The 12,570-nt window shown below is 48.1% G+C and overlaps 1 protein-coding gene across 1 annotated transcript; it reads right to left on the bottom strand.

Moving 5' to 3' along the window:
- Window positions 1-2,817: 2,817 nt before the first annotated feature.
- Window positions 2,818-10,934, bottom strand: Ces3a (carboxylesterase 3a). Its single transcript, XM_087596661.1, is given in 17 exon segments — window positions 2,818-3,071; window positions 3,147-3,222; window positions 3,343-3,492; window positions 4,483-4,630; window positions 5,360-5,440; window positions 7,204-7,341; window positions 7,437-7,526; window positions 7,937-8,039; window positions 8,145-8,300; window positions 8,935-9,068; window positions 9,226-9,253; window positions 9,255-9,350; window positions 9,458-9,503; window positions 9,506-9,529; window positions 9,532-9,624; window positions 9,627-9,659; window positions 10,806-10,934. Coding segments are annotated over 17 exon segments (1,680 nt in total). The 5' UTR covers window positions 10,897-10,934; the 3' UTR covers window positions 2,818-2,878.
- Between the last annotated feature and the right edge of the window lie 1,636 nt (window positions 10,935-12,570).

Genomic DNA, 12,570 nt, shown 5'->3' with positions numbered 1-12,570 from the left:
GAGCATGCAGACCAGATTGGGCTCTATAGCTATGTTTCTGGCATCCAGCAAGAATAAGCACATCTTATGAATTGAAAGTAAAGGTTTGTCCAGGAACAATCAATCCAGGGAACAAAATGCAGGTAAAAGGCCCTCTGCCTTTTATCCTGGAGCCTCTTTTAGTTCCCCAAGGCATTGTTCACCACACCTCATTCTTTTGACCATGTTCCAACAAGGGGCAGCTTAGAACCTTATGAGGGGGCAATATCACTTCAGAAGAGGCTCCAAAGGGCAAGGAAAACCCAAGTCCTATAGAGGACTGGTAGGAAGGGAGACCTGTGTGCCAGGGCAGGGAAAAGGGAGAAGATTGGTGCTATCTCTAAGAAGCAGGATTAATGTCCCTTTCAGAGGCTCTTCTTGTACTTATTGTGGTCTTAGGAACTAGATAAATTGGTCCAGGAATGAGTATAGAGATGGTAAGTGGCAGCTCAAAATGCCAAGGTGGGTGAACAAGGGGATCAGATTAGGGAAGGAGCTTGGGTGAACAAGGAAGCTACAATTAGATTAGGGAAGGAGCTTGGGTGAACAAGGAAGCTACAATTAGATTAGGGAAGGAGCTTGAACCACAGTGACTCCTGAGACCCCCGAGAAGAGCACGGACTCCCACAGAATAATCAACCAGTCATTGAGAGCATCATCACGGGCATCTTCTGGGCTGTTACAAGCTCCAAATTATTTCTTGGTAAAAGACGCCCATACTACACATGCTAAAATTGTGACAACTCTAACTGCCCCAGTTCACTAATCTTTAACTGTAAATTAGAGGTTCCTGGAATGTGTGCCCATATGGAGGCCAGGGGAAATCTTTGCTGAACTTTTGCTGGGTGCTGATCTAGGTGCTTTATGGACAGCCATCTTTCAAATGCTCGTGGAAAACAGGGCAGAAATGACATCACATTACAGATGAAATAACCGAGCAACTAAAAAGACTACAAAAGATTTGCCTAAGTATTAAGCAGAGGACTTGCTTACTTACACTGCAAAAACTCAAACAAAAACGAAAACCAGCTAGGCAGTGGTGGTGTATGCCTTTAATACCAGCACTTGGTAGGGTAGGGGTGCTGGGGGAAGAGGCAGGTGGATCTCTGAGTTAGAGGCCAGTCTGTTCTACAGAGTGAGTTCCAGGGGCAGCCAGGGCTACACAGTGAAACCCTGTCTCAAAAACAACCTCAATTCAAGGCAAAATGAAACTTGCCCAGAAATAAACATCAGTAAATGGTGCACTCATACTGAAAAACCTGTCCATGAGTGTGTGTGTCTGAGACTGAGCCAATCTGGTGCTAAACCTATTAGGATGTGTGTCTGCAGTGCAAGCATATGTCTGCTCCTTGTCTTGGGGAGCAGTCTTGCGCCTCCTGGTGTCCACATCACACAGACACATAACCCGTTCTGCCACCTTGCCACAGGAGGCTCCATAATCCAAAAGTTCCCTCATCTGAAGCTACTCCTTCTATCCGTCATTTTACAGGACAGCTGGGGCCTTGGAACAAGGACATTGGTATGCTATGACACCCTGGCCAGCAAGGGAGGGATTTTCAGAGACTCAGGGATAGTGGCCTGGGGAAAGAAAATGCAAAGGCAAGGGACATAGAATCCCAGGGAAACTTCGAGCCATAATTATTCCTCCTTGAGGTGTTGCTACACAGCATCTGAGGCCTCACTAGACACAGTTTTCTCAATTCTCTCCAGGGACCTCAGGGGTTAGCAGCATCAATGCAGGCATGGTATGCCCTCAGCACAGGGGCAAGAAACCCTCTCACATTAGACCCTCTTGTTCCCAGAGCAGCTCCTTTGTGAATGTCGTTCCCAGTCTTTCTTTCTCCTTACCTCTGGGCCTCAATAGTCACCAGGTCTGATGACTGCCAGTCAAGATCCCACTAGTAAGCTGTTGTAAGGGAATGATATACTGCTTCTTAAAAAGTATGTAAGCTACTCTGCAAATCTGGGGTCTGAGTGGGTGCTGAAGGGGCTGTGCTAGCTGTTGAACCAGTCACCAAACACTTTGTCCTGATGGGTCCCATGGGTTTTCACTACGGTATCCTGGTGAGTCCCATGGGGGCCATGCAGAGCTTTGCTGTGGTTGCTATCTGCTATTGGGAGATGAGGGAGGAGCTCCTGACTTTGGTCTATAAGCCTGGAGACCAGGCCCTGAAGGTAAAGACTGTCTGGTGAGGGTGATCTCGCTGGATTCTGTTCTGGTTTGTGCAGAAGCTAAGACCAGTCAGCAGAGAGAAGGTCCTGGCTGGAGACCTCTAGGTGGTAAGGTTTGTTCTAATCTAGGGTCCCCTGTGTCATATTTCCACCTGACCAGAACTCTGCCTCTGGAGGTCACCTTCCAGGCCAGGGTGTACACTGTGGGGGATGGAACATTATTTTGATGCCTGAAGGGTCTGGGTTCAAATCTAGACTCCACAGACCCATGAGTCATAGATTCTGCCTGTCACTTCTTGCCTCTAGGTTCTGCCTAATCTTGCTGTGGTTGTTTATTTTCATTTTTCAGGGACATTCTCTGGGAGGGACATAGACTCAGATGTGGACAGTGTGAGCTCGTGATAGATTGGGTTCTAATGGGTGCATGCAACTTAGGGAAGGCAGAGGTTTCTCAGGAGGGTAGATCCTCAGAAGAGTTTGATTAATGTGCTGGACTTTATCATACAGCAAGGGTTTAGGAAGAATCAGGAGCTTGTACAAGGACCTGGAAGTAGGAACCATGGTGGTAACATTCAGTAGTCTACCATACTGGTCTTTGGGAAGAAAAAGAAAGAAGTTGCAGTTGCCCTGCTGGGACTCTGCTATTCTTGGGTTGGCCCCAGTCAGGAAGGTCCAGGTAGGTCTGACTTCAGAGCTCCTCCAGATTCCTTCTCCTCTGCTGCCGGTGCCATTCTTGAATTTTTCTGGGCAGTGTCTCTGTCCAGAACTGTAGCCGACCCTTCTTTAGCTTCACCCCAGTCTGTGGTTCTAGACCAACCTCCAAGTATTGTTCTAACTGGTTTAATTGGGGCCAAGGAGGTAGCTCCTTGCCATTGGGGTTCCTGGAAGGAATGAAGGAGAACCAAAGGCTGATCTAGGCTCTGGGTAATGCCGATAGGCCCGTGTAACCTACTTACCCTGTGTGCGACTGGCTCCACTGGGCTATCATGGTTAGGCTCAGCTGCTTCTCTTCCTCTGTGGCCTCTGGGAAGGCTGGTGTCATGTGAGGCTTGGACCATGCCCAATGGTCCCTAAAACTGACTGGAGACCTCTGTTCCCAAAAGACCTATTGGAGCGTGGTAGCCTAGTGATGAGATGTCTGTCTGTCCTTACCCAGGAGGGAGCTCTCTTCAATGAGGAAAGGACCTCCAAAAACAAAGGAATTCTCAGATGCATGTTCAGCCTTCACCCAGGCTGACTTGAACTTCGCAAAAGAATTGGGTGTATTCTGGAACTCATACAAGAGAACAGGGCACCCAGCATCTACAGAGAAGGCAGGATTCATGTTAGGTGCCCACAGTTCAATCAAGCCATCAGCAGCACAAGTTGGTAATGGCATAAATTGTCATCATAAGAATGGTACAGACTGGAGATGCGGGGCAAGCATTGCTGAGATTGCTTGGTGGATGTTGTTGCTTTAAAGGCAAAATCTCATATAGCCGAGGCAGTCCTCGAACCTAGTATATAGCCAAAGATGGCCTTGAACTCCTGATCCAACTGTCTCTACTTCCTAGGAGCTGGGATGAAAGTCACCACACCTGGCCTGACTGAACACAGCTCTGTGTGCTGTATTGTTTGTTTCACACTCAGGATGATCTTTAGAACAGCAGTTCCCAAACTGTGGGCCAAGACACCTTTGGGTCACATATCATAGATTGTGCATATCAGATATTTACATCACAATGCATAACAATAGCAAAATTATAGTTGTGAAGTAGCAACCAAATAATTTTATGATATTTTGGGAAAAGGAGGGTCACCACACCATGAAGAGCTGTATTAAATGGTCACACAGGCTAGCAGTGGTCACACCACTGCTTTAGATTAACATTCCCTATGTTCCCACTTTATAAACGATGAACGTGAGGCCCAGGGAGGGCCTCTGCATCTTGCCTGAAGCCACAAGGTTAAGAATTTGGGCCTGTTATGATACAGTATCAGCCTCGGGGGAAGCAAGACTTCTCCCAGGAGTAGTACTGAATTGCCCACCACCAGTGGAATAAATCTCGGAGAACAAGTTAGTAATGGGCTCTACTGCTTGACCTCTTATGTCACTTTAGCTCTCTCAACTTTTGTTTCACCCACACAGTATTCTGCCCAAGGTACCACCCGCTACATTCCAAGGAAAGAAGGGCTTGAAGGTGGCTGAAGTGTGTGGGATGTAAGGCATCACAGGGACTCTGTACCTATCGGTAGCTACGTCACCCGTGATGGTACAGGGAAGGCAGGGCAGGCAGCAAAGGGCTGACCTACCTTGAAGGTATTTTGAGAAGTTCAAGATAGGAATGATGAGTGTGATATCACCCAGCAATTCCTGGAAGGCATACTTTGTAGCTGATTCATCTGAGCCATTGTCTAGGTATTGATCTATGACAGTGGGCATGATCTCAGGGGGCACTTCCTGGAGTGAGAGAGGTCAGACCACACAGCTTTGACAGACCTCCCACAGATCCCCCCTCCCTCCACTACAGATTCTTTCACATCCTGGGGTTCACGCTTGGGGGGAGGGGTAGCCATCCATCTCCCTGCCTCCCTGGATGTTTTATTAATAGGTCTTATCAAGGTAGGATAAGCTCAGAGTAGCCCCGTGGCCATTGTTTGAATTGCAGTGCAAGTCAGTGTCTGCCTCCTAGGATGTTTGGAAGCCTATGTGAAGTCTGCAGCACAGAGTGTGGTTCAGGAAGCAGGTGCTAGATGGGAATTAACCAGGAAGAAGCACTGAGTGGGGGCGCCACACAATTCCAGAGAGCAGCAATGACGTTGTATGACAGAGAGGTTCCACGGTTTCCAAAGAAGAGAGCAGACACCGGTGCTGCCTGGGTATCTGGGCAGCTCTTCGTATGCAGTGTCCTGTCTCTCTAGGAGATCTCAGGTGAGCAGGAAGCATCATCTCCACTTGATGTGGGCTCGGAGGGATTAGGGGAACTGCACAAGTGAGCAGGGCTGGGATCTGTAATTTCCCCTCCTCAGCTTCTCGAATGCTGGGATGATAATCCGGAGTCACCACTCCTGGTCTCTTTAGTTTTCATGGAATTAAGACTTGGGCCAGGAGATTTAGTGACCAGTAAGCTGTGTTGGGAGTGGATCAAAGACTGCTATCCTAGGTGCCCAGCCTCCCTCCTGGCCTTACCATAAGGGCCAAGAAAGGCCTTGAAATATCTAATAGGTCCTCCGGGCTCAAATGTTCCAACTTATCCAGGATATTCCAGATCTGTGGGGATAGTATAGCTCAGTCACTGTTCTTCACCCTCAGGCTTGAGCAGGAGGACGTTCCTAGGCCAGTGTCCACAAACCTGTGATAGAGGATAGAGCCACGGGTAGTCAAATCCACAATGGAGAGACTTCTGATTGCTGAGAATAGAGGTTGCCTAGGGCAGTGGTGTTGAAAACTGTCAGAGGCTATTAGCAGTGCCACCAAGGAGGATAATATTTATTCAATATATTTCTTCTTTTGTATCTGTGTATATATGTGTTTGTGTGCATATGTGTGTTTGTGTGCACATGTATGTGTCATGTTTTGTGCACATGTGTATATGTAGGTCAGAAGTTGATACTGGTTGTTTTTTTTCAATCTCTTGCCACATTATTTTGTGAGCTAGGTCTCTTACAGAACCTGGAGCTGGTCAGTTTGGCTAGACTGGATGAATAGTGAGCTCCAGGAGTCACTGTGATTATAGGCATCCAGCACTGCACCTGGCTTTTTTACAAATGTGCTGGGGATGGAGCTCAGGTCCCCCAGGGTTCATTTCAGAACCTCACAGGCTCTAGATAAAAGCATCACATGTTGGTTCATGTAATCCCAGCACTTAAGGTGGGAGGATGGCCTCAAGTTTGAAGCCAGTCTGGGCTACACAGTGAATTTTAAGGTAGCTAGACTACAAACAAAGACTTCAGGAAATCGATTCAAGTGTTGACTTTATATGTTACAAGTCCTTTTGTTTTTGAGATAAGAGCTCATGGGATAGTTCAGGCTGGTCTCAGACTTGAGATTTTCCTACCTCTGCTACCTGAGTGGACCACAGGAGCATTCGGTGCCTGGCTCAGGCGATGCAACTTTAATAGCACCTGATGTCTGAGTCCTTGAATTCAATGCAAGGTCTACCACTTACTGGGTTCATGAAAGTTACTTGAACTTCTTGTGCCTCAGTTTCAATGATAAACAACAATGACCTGCCCTCTAGGATTATCGTGAGACTGAGTGCATGTATGTCCAAGTCCTGGTGCAGAAAAGCTGATTCTTATGGTGGACTGATTTTAAACCGGGGAATGTGGAAACAAGAAGTTTCTTTCTTTTTGTTTTTTGTTTCTTTGTTTCTTTCTTTTGTTCTTGTTTCTTTTCTGACAGTACGACATCACTGTGAACTCGAGGGGCCCTTATGAGCAGTAGCTCAAACTACAAAGTGAAGAACCACATTGAAAACAAGTGATGGGCTCAGGGGCAGGCCTGGGGGCAGAGTACTTGGCTGGCATTCAGGAGGACCTCTGTTTGGTCTTCAGCATCGTGGGAGGGAGAGAAAAGTTTCTCTGAAGATGGGTAGATAAGTGAAAATAGTGGATGAAGCAAGGTGCCCAAGAATACAGCACAGAGGAGCCACTTTTATGGGCTCTGCGTACCCATACTGGATTAGAAGACATCGATCTCCAGGGACTTAGTGCTGCCTGAAACCTGGGCGTCTTAGCCTCTCAGGCACAGGGTCACCCTCCCCAGTTGCTTAGAGCAGTTTCTACTAACTAAGCACCACCAAGAATGAAGTACGGGTTAGCAATTCCTGGAAGACACCTTGGCAAAAGCTGGATCTTCAACACAGAAACATTGGCTTGGTGAAAATGAGGCTTAATGGCTTTGATCTTTGGCTTTCACACCTCCCAAAATGGGAATGACCAGAGTGCTCAGGCCATGGCTGCTGTGGTGATGGTAGAGAGAAGGCCACCTGGGCAGGGTCTTGAAGAGCACAGGTGCCAAAGTTCACTCACCCTGAGTATGAGCCAGCCAAACTCATGGTTGGTGACTCCCAGGAGGTAGGGCACAGTGGGGAGTTGCCGATCTGTGAGGATCTTCTCTGGCCTTTGTGGGAAGGAGTCATTAATGATATAGGAAACGTTCACATTTTTCTGCAGGAAAGAGTAAGACACAAGTCTATCGATTCCATAGGAACTAAACAGGATGGTTCTGAGCCACTGTCGTCATCCCCCAACAGGAGACATACCTGTATAAGATCCTTTTCTTCCTTCTGCAGCAAACACTGTACCAGCTCAGCTGGGGATCCAGAACTACAGGCCACAGAATTGGCAAAGTTCTGGGGACAGTCAGAAGAACATTGATTGAGCTGTGATGCCACTGTCTGGGTCCAAGACTAGCTGGAGAGACCTGCTACCAACCCAAGAGGCTTATTCCTTTCCTGTGTCCTCTTCATCTGTCTGAGAACTATGGCCTTTTCTAGTTCAGGAATAGTTTGAGGAACTTATAATACCATACATGGCCATGTCTGACAGGGAAGGGAAAGACTAGAGAAAACCCACTCAGGGGTGTCCTCCTTGAGAAAGCCATGTCTGACTGCCTTCCTCCTGGATTGCACTAGTCATTTGTCTCTGAGCTTATCAGTGACTCCCTAGTGGTTACTCCCTCCTCTCCACACCTGATCCAATGGTTAGCACAGGGTGGCATGTGGAGACCTACTTAGGATAAGAAGGTGAAGGAAAGGCAGACCCGAGCTTAAGGCTATGTGTTCATCTCTTTCATCATCCTGGTGGTGATAACCCCACTCTGGGATATGGCTCTGTGGGAGAGCCCAGCAAACATTGGAGACAGGGGAGAGCAGAGAGGACAGATGTTAGAAGGCAGAGGAGCTAGGAGGTCTGGGACCATAGATGCCCTCTCAGATATAACCATGACTGCCACTTCTCTGTAGTAACTCACCAGGGATGAGACGATAGAGCCACCAGCAGAATTACCGAAGACAGTGACACAGTTGGGTTCACCCCCAAAGGGGGCTATGTTCCCCTGGATCCAGCACAGAGCAGCCACCACATCCAGGAACCCCCTGTTGCTTGGCATGTGCTTATCCCCAGTGCTAGGGGCAGGGAGAGGCACTGATTAGCTTAAGATAGCTTCCAAGACATTCTTTTCCCCCTACACTCTGCTCTTTTGCTCTGAGTCAGTCACCAGGACATGGGACACTTTTCTGCTTCCCAGCCCTGGCTTGGCTGTGAGTCACCAGTGGCACCTGTTTGCCCAGTATGTGATGTGGGCAGATGTAGCAGGACAACCAGTCCGAGTTGGCTCCTTAGATGGTTAAGAGTTTGTTGCTCTTTGTCCCCCATCTCCTGCTAGGAGTCTAGTCCCAGCCCAGAGACTAACACCCTTTGCTCAAGTTCAATATTTAGGTTTGGTTTTTGGTTGGGCCCCATTCTATCACGGAGAGTGGGGATATACTCCCTCCCCCTCTCCTCTCCTTTCCTCCCTTCCTCCCCCTCACTCCCTCCATCCATCCTCTCCCCCTCCCTCTCTCTCTCTCTCTCTCTCTCTCTCTCTCTCTCTCTCTCTCTCTCGTGTGTGTGTGTGTGTGTGTGTGTGTGTGTGTGTGTGTGTGTGTATGGCTAGCAAACTTTACTGTCTGAGCGACTTCCCCAACTCCTCTACCCTTAGGTCCTCATGAGAAGACCTTCCTCAGGTCTGCGATGTCCTTTCCAGGCTGGCCATCTCACCTGAGGAAGCCAAAGATCCTAAGGTGATACTGGACAGTGACGACTACCACACCCCCATAGGCAGCCAGGGCTGATCCGTCCTGAGCGGTGGCGGAGCCAACTTCCAGAGATTCCCCATGGATCCATACCATGACCTATAAAAATGGCTCTGAATTCGTGGCTCCACTTCTGGCTTTACCCTTCCACCTTGTAGCCCAGGGTATTTTAAAGACTTCTGGAGTGTTTAGAAAACAGGAATGGAGAAGGTCATTTGGCATGGTAGAGTTGGATGGAGTCTTCTGGACTACATACCAGCCTTTTGGTCCCTGCAGTGATCTCAGCTGAGGATCAGGCAGTCCTCAGAAATAGGGAAGATTAGGTGCTTTTCGTTGGGGGTGAATCTGCTGCTGTTCATTCTCTCTACATCCTGCAGACACCTGCAGCCAAGGGGAAATCCTGGGTTTAGCCATCAGTTCCACACACCCTGGTATCCAGAGATTGCCACCACCCTGCCCACTTGCCCACCTCCTGCAGGGGTACTCACATTGGGAGATTGGTGCTGGCAACTCTCACACCTTCCCAGGGCTGTGTGGGAGTGGAACCGAGAACTGAAGCATCCTAGTGGTGCCTGAGCAAAGGGAATGCTCAGGAAGACATTTACCACGTGCTCTGTATTCTTCACACCTACCTGCTGGCCTTGAACATGACCCAAGGGGTATCCATTTCAGGCTGAGGGACTTTGGGTCCTGAGATCAGGAGAGAGGGGTCATTGGGTGAGTTTACAAGCCTCTACGAGGGGATGGATGCAAAGATGAACTTTTAGAATGAAGGAAGACTGGCTTCTCCAGTGTCTATTTGTGGGGTTCTATTCTGAATACTTTCTGTCCAGCATCCTGGCTGAGCTCTCCAGCAAGTGGTTACCTTCATGATTATTATTTGTTTGTTTTTGAGATAGGTTCAGTCTGGTCTTGAAAGTGCTAGGTAGAGGAGGCTGGACTTTAATTCCTGATCCTTGATCCTCCTGCCTCTACCTGCTCAGTGCTGGAATTACAAGTGTGTGACTAGCACACATCTCCTCTCTCCACAATTGTCCCTGACTTCCTCTTCCTTACCTTGTGCCACAATCTCTAGATTGAATCAAACCTGCTGCCAGTTTGAACCTCACTTACATGTTAAATGAGGTGTGATAGTCACCCTTGTTACTTTCTGTGTCAAGGTGCTTTGACATCTGAAGTCTGGTTATTTTAAATCTGCTTAGACTGCATTGCTTATTCTTGCCTACTTGTGAAAGCAAGAAGAAGAAGAAGAAGGAGAAGAAGGAGGAGGAAGAGGAGAAGGAGAAAAGGGAGGAGGAGGAAAAAAGAAGAGAAAGGAAGAAGAAGAAGAAGAAGAAGAAGAAGAAGAAGAAGAAGAAGAAGAAGAAGAAGAAGAAGAAGAAGAAGTCGTCTCACCCAGTTTCCCATTATTTATATTGTCATTTCGTGGCTCCCCTGTATGGTCTCATAGGGGTGATTTGTACCCCCAGTTTTTCAGTGATCTGTAAGCAGGGTTGGTTTATGACACGCTTGTTGATTTTACTATGACTGATTAAAATAAGCCATGTGTCCAGTTAAAACAGGAAGGTAAGACTGAGGATATAACTCAGTGGTTTGTATGTTAAGGGTCTGGTTCAGTCTCTAGAAAGTAAATAAATACCCCTTCTTCCATAGATCATACAGATAGTAAGGACCCTGCTCAGTCAGGATATACTGTGTTTGCATTCTTCTATATTGGGTACCTTCTCAGAGAAGGCTGTTCACTCTTACTGCCTCACTCCTGCCCCCTTCCCCTTTTCTCAGGTTTCCTACAGAGTCAGAAGCCCCCACTTCACAGGTTCAGGAAGTATATCTTACCAGTGACTGTGGTAGGAAATACCAGGAACAGATAGATCACCCAGAGTAGGACACTGGACCCAGCTCGTACCGTTGTCCCCATATTTGTCATAACCAACTATGGAAGAAGCTGTGGAAAGCTGGAGAGGACTTGACCTTATAGTGACTCTTATCTTGTGAAAATTAACCTGGTCTGTCCCGATTGGATGGTGACCAGCTATGGAATTAAGTATGCTGTGCTCTGCCTGCTCCCAGTACAGGACCTTCTGGAGAGTCCAGTAGATTTAACACCTGCCCCTCCCCCCACCCCACCCCTGTGGATGATTCCCAGCTCTTGCCTGGTGTGGTGCTGCACTCTTACAATTGCAGTGGCTGAACTGCCTATCAGCCAGACTCTTCTCCCATGTTCCTATTCCATTCACATCTTGAATGTTGTACAGGCAGGCTCCTCCATGTTTGAGCAGAAAATTTCGAGGCACCCTTGCTCAAGGTCAAATAATCAAAATTAGCGTTAGTAAACAAGTGTGTTGTTTCTCACAGAATTCTTACAGAATTTCTTACACTATCATTCCTGTTTGCCTCATCCTAGCCTACATTTGCAATCTGTCCATGGACACCAGCCCCAAGTCCCCTTCTATCTTCCCTGGATTATCTGCACCTCCAACTTCTACTGTCCTTTCCCACCAGCTGCAAACCCTCATCTAAGCAGCATCCTGTTCAGATCTGGGGCTATAGCTCAGTGGTAACAGGCTTGTCTCACATGGGTGAGGCCTCGGGGTCAATCCCTAGCACCAACAAAACTATGCCATACTTCCCAAACTGTTCTTTGCCCCATCTTCTCTTTTCTCTTCAGCAAAACTAAGATCATCTGCTACTGTGGTTTCTTCCTCTTCTTATACTTTCTTCTAGAAGTTTCCCTCCACCTAATCAGCAAGATCAGATGAGGTCAAGAAAGGAAGCTCCTGCAGGAGCGTGGAGGAGAGCAATCCTGCCTCCGACAGTAAAGAAGTTCAAGGTCATGCTGGGCTACAAAATGAGTTCAAGGTTACTTGGAGCAGAAAAGTTGGTCTTACCTGTGGTCCCGCGGCTCAAGTTGCTCGTTGGGGGCTGCTTTTGAGCTCTAGGTGAGGGCAGCAACCAGGAGGGTCTGCACCGCCTTTTGCCGGAGTCCCCGTGCACCAGGGTCCCAGATGGCGTTAGGTATTTTCCTCTGGAGTCAGAAATGTGGGCAGAGTGTAGTCTCTTCTGGCTTCTCAGGCGTGTCTGCCTCTCTGAAGGTTTAGCTCTCCCTCCCACAGGATTTGGGTGCAGAGAACTGTTGACCAATTCCCTTCAGGTCTGGGCGGTGTCTGGACTGGGGGGGGGCGGGTCTGCCATTCCAGCGCCCCTATCTTCCGGTTCCCAGAGGCCGTATACAGTTTCCTCTTGGGCCAGGGATGTGGGCAGGGGTGGGCAGTATTGGTGGTCTCTCCTGGTCTGCAGTCTCAGGAGTGCCCACCTGTCCGGGCGGCGAACTCTCTCTCCCAAGGGGTTTTGGAGCAGTGAGCTGTGGGCCGGGATCAGCGAGACTGCCCCTCTCCTCCTTTATACCATCTGTGTTCTCTTTTCCCCCTTGGCATCTTCCCACATGGTCCCCTACTACTTCCCAGTTTAATGTGACTGCTCTAATTTAAATGTGTCTAAAGATTCAAAGCTAGCCAAGTAAGAGGTGACATGTAATTTATCTGTCTTTGAGTTATCTCTCTCAAATTAATTATTTCTAGCTCTATACATTTACTTGAGAATT

The sequence above is a fragment of the Rattus norvegicus genome, chromosome 19, assembly GCF_021556685.1.
Source record: "Rattus norvegicus strain SHRSP/BbbUtx chromosome 19, alternate assembly SHRSP_T2T, whole genome shotgun sequence".
Classification (NCBI taxonomy): Eukaryota; Metazoa; Chordata; class Mammalia; order Rodentia; family Muridae; genus Rattus; species Rattus norvegicus.
The sequence above is the reverse complement of the archived record's forward strand: the minus strand, read 5'-3'. Positions and strand labels throughout refer to the sequence as shown.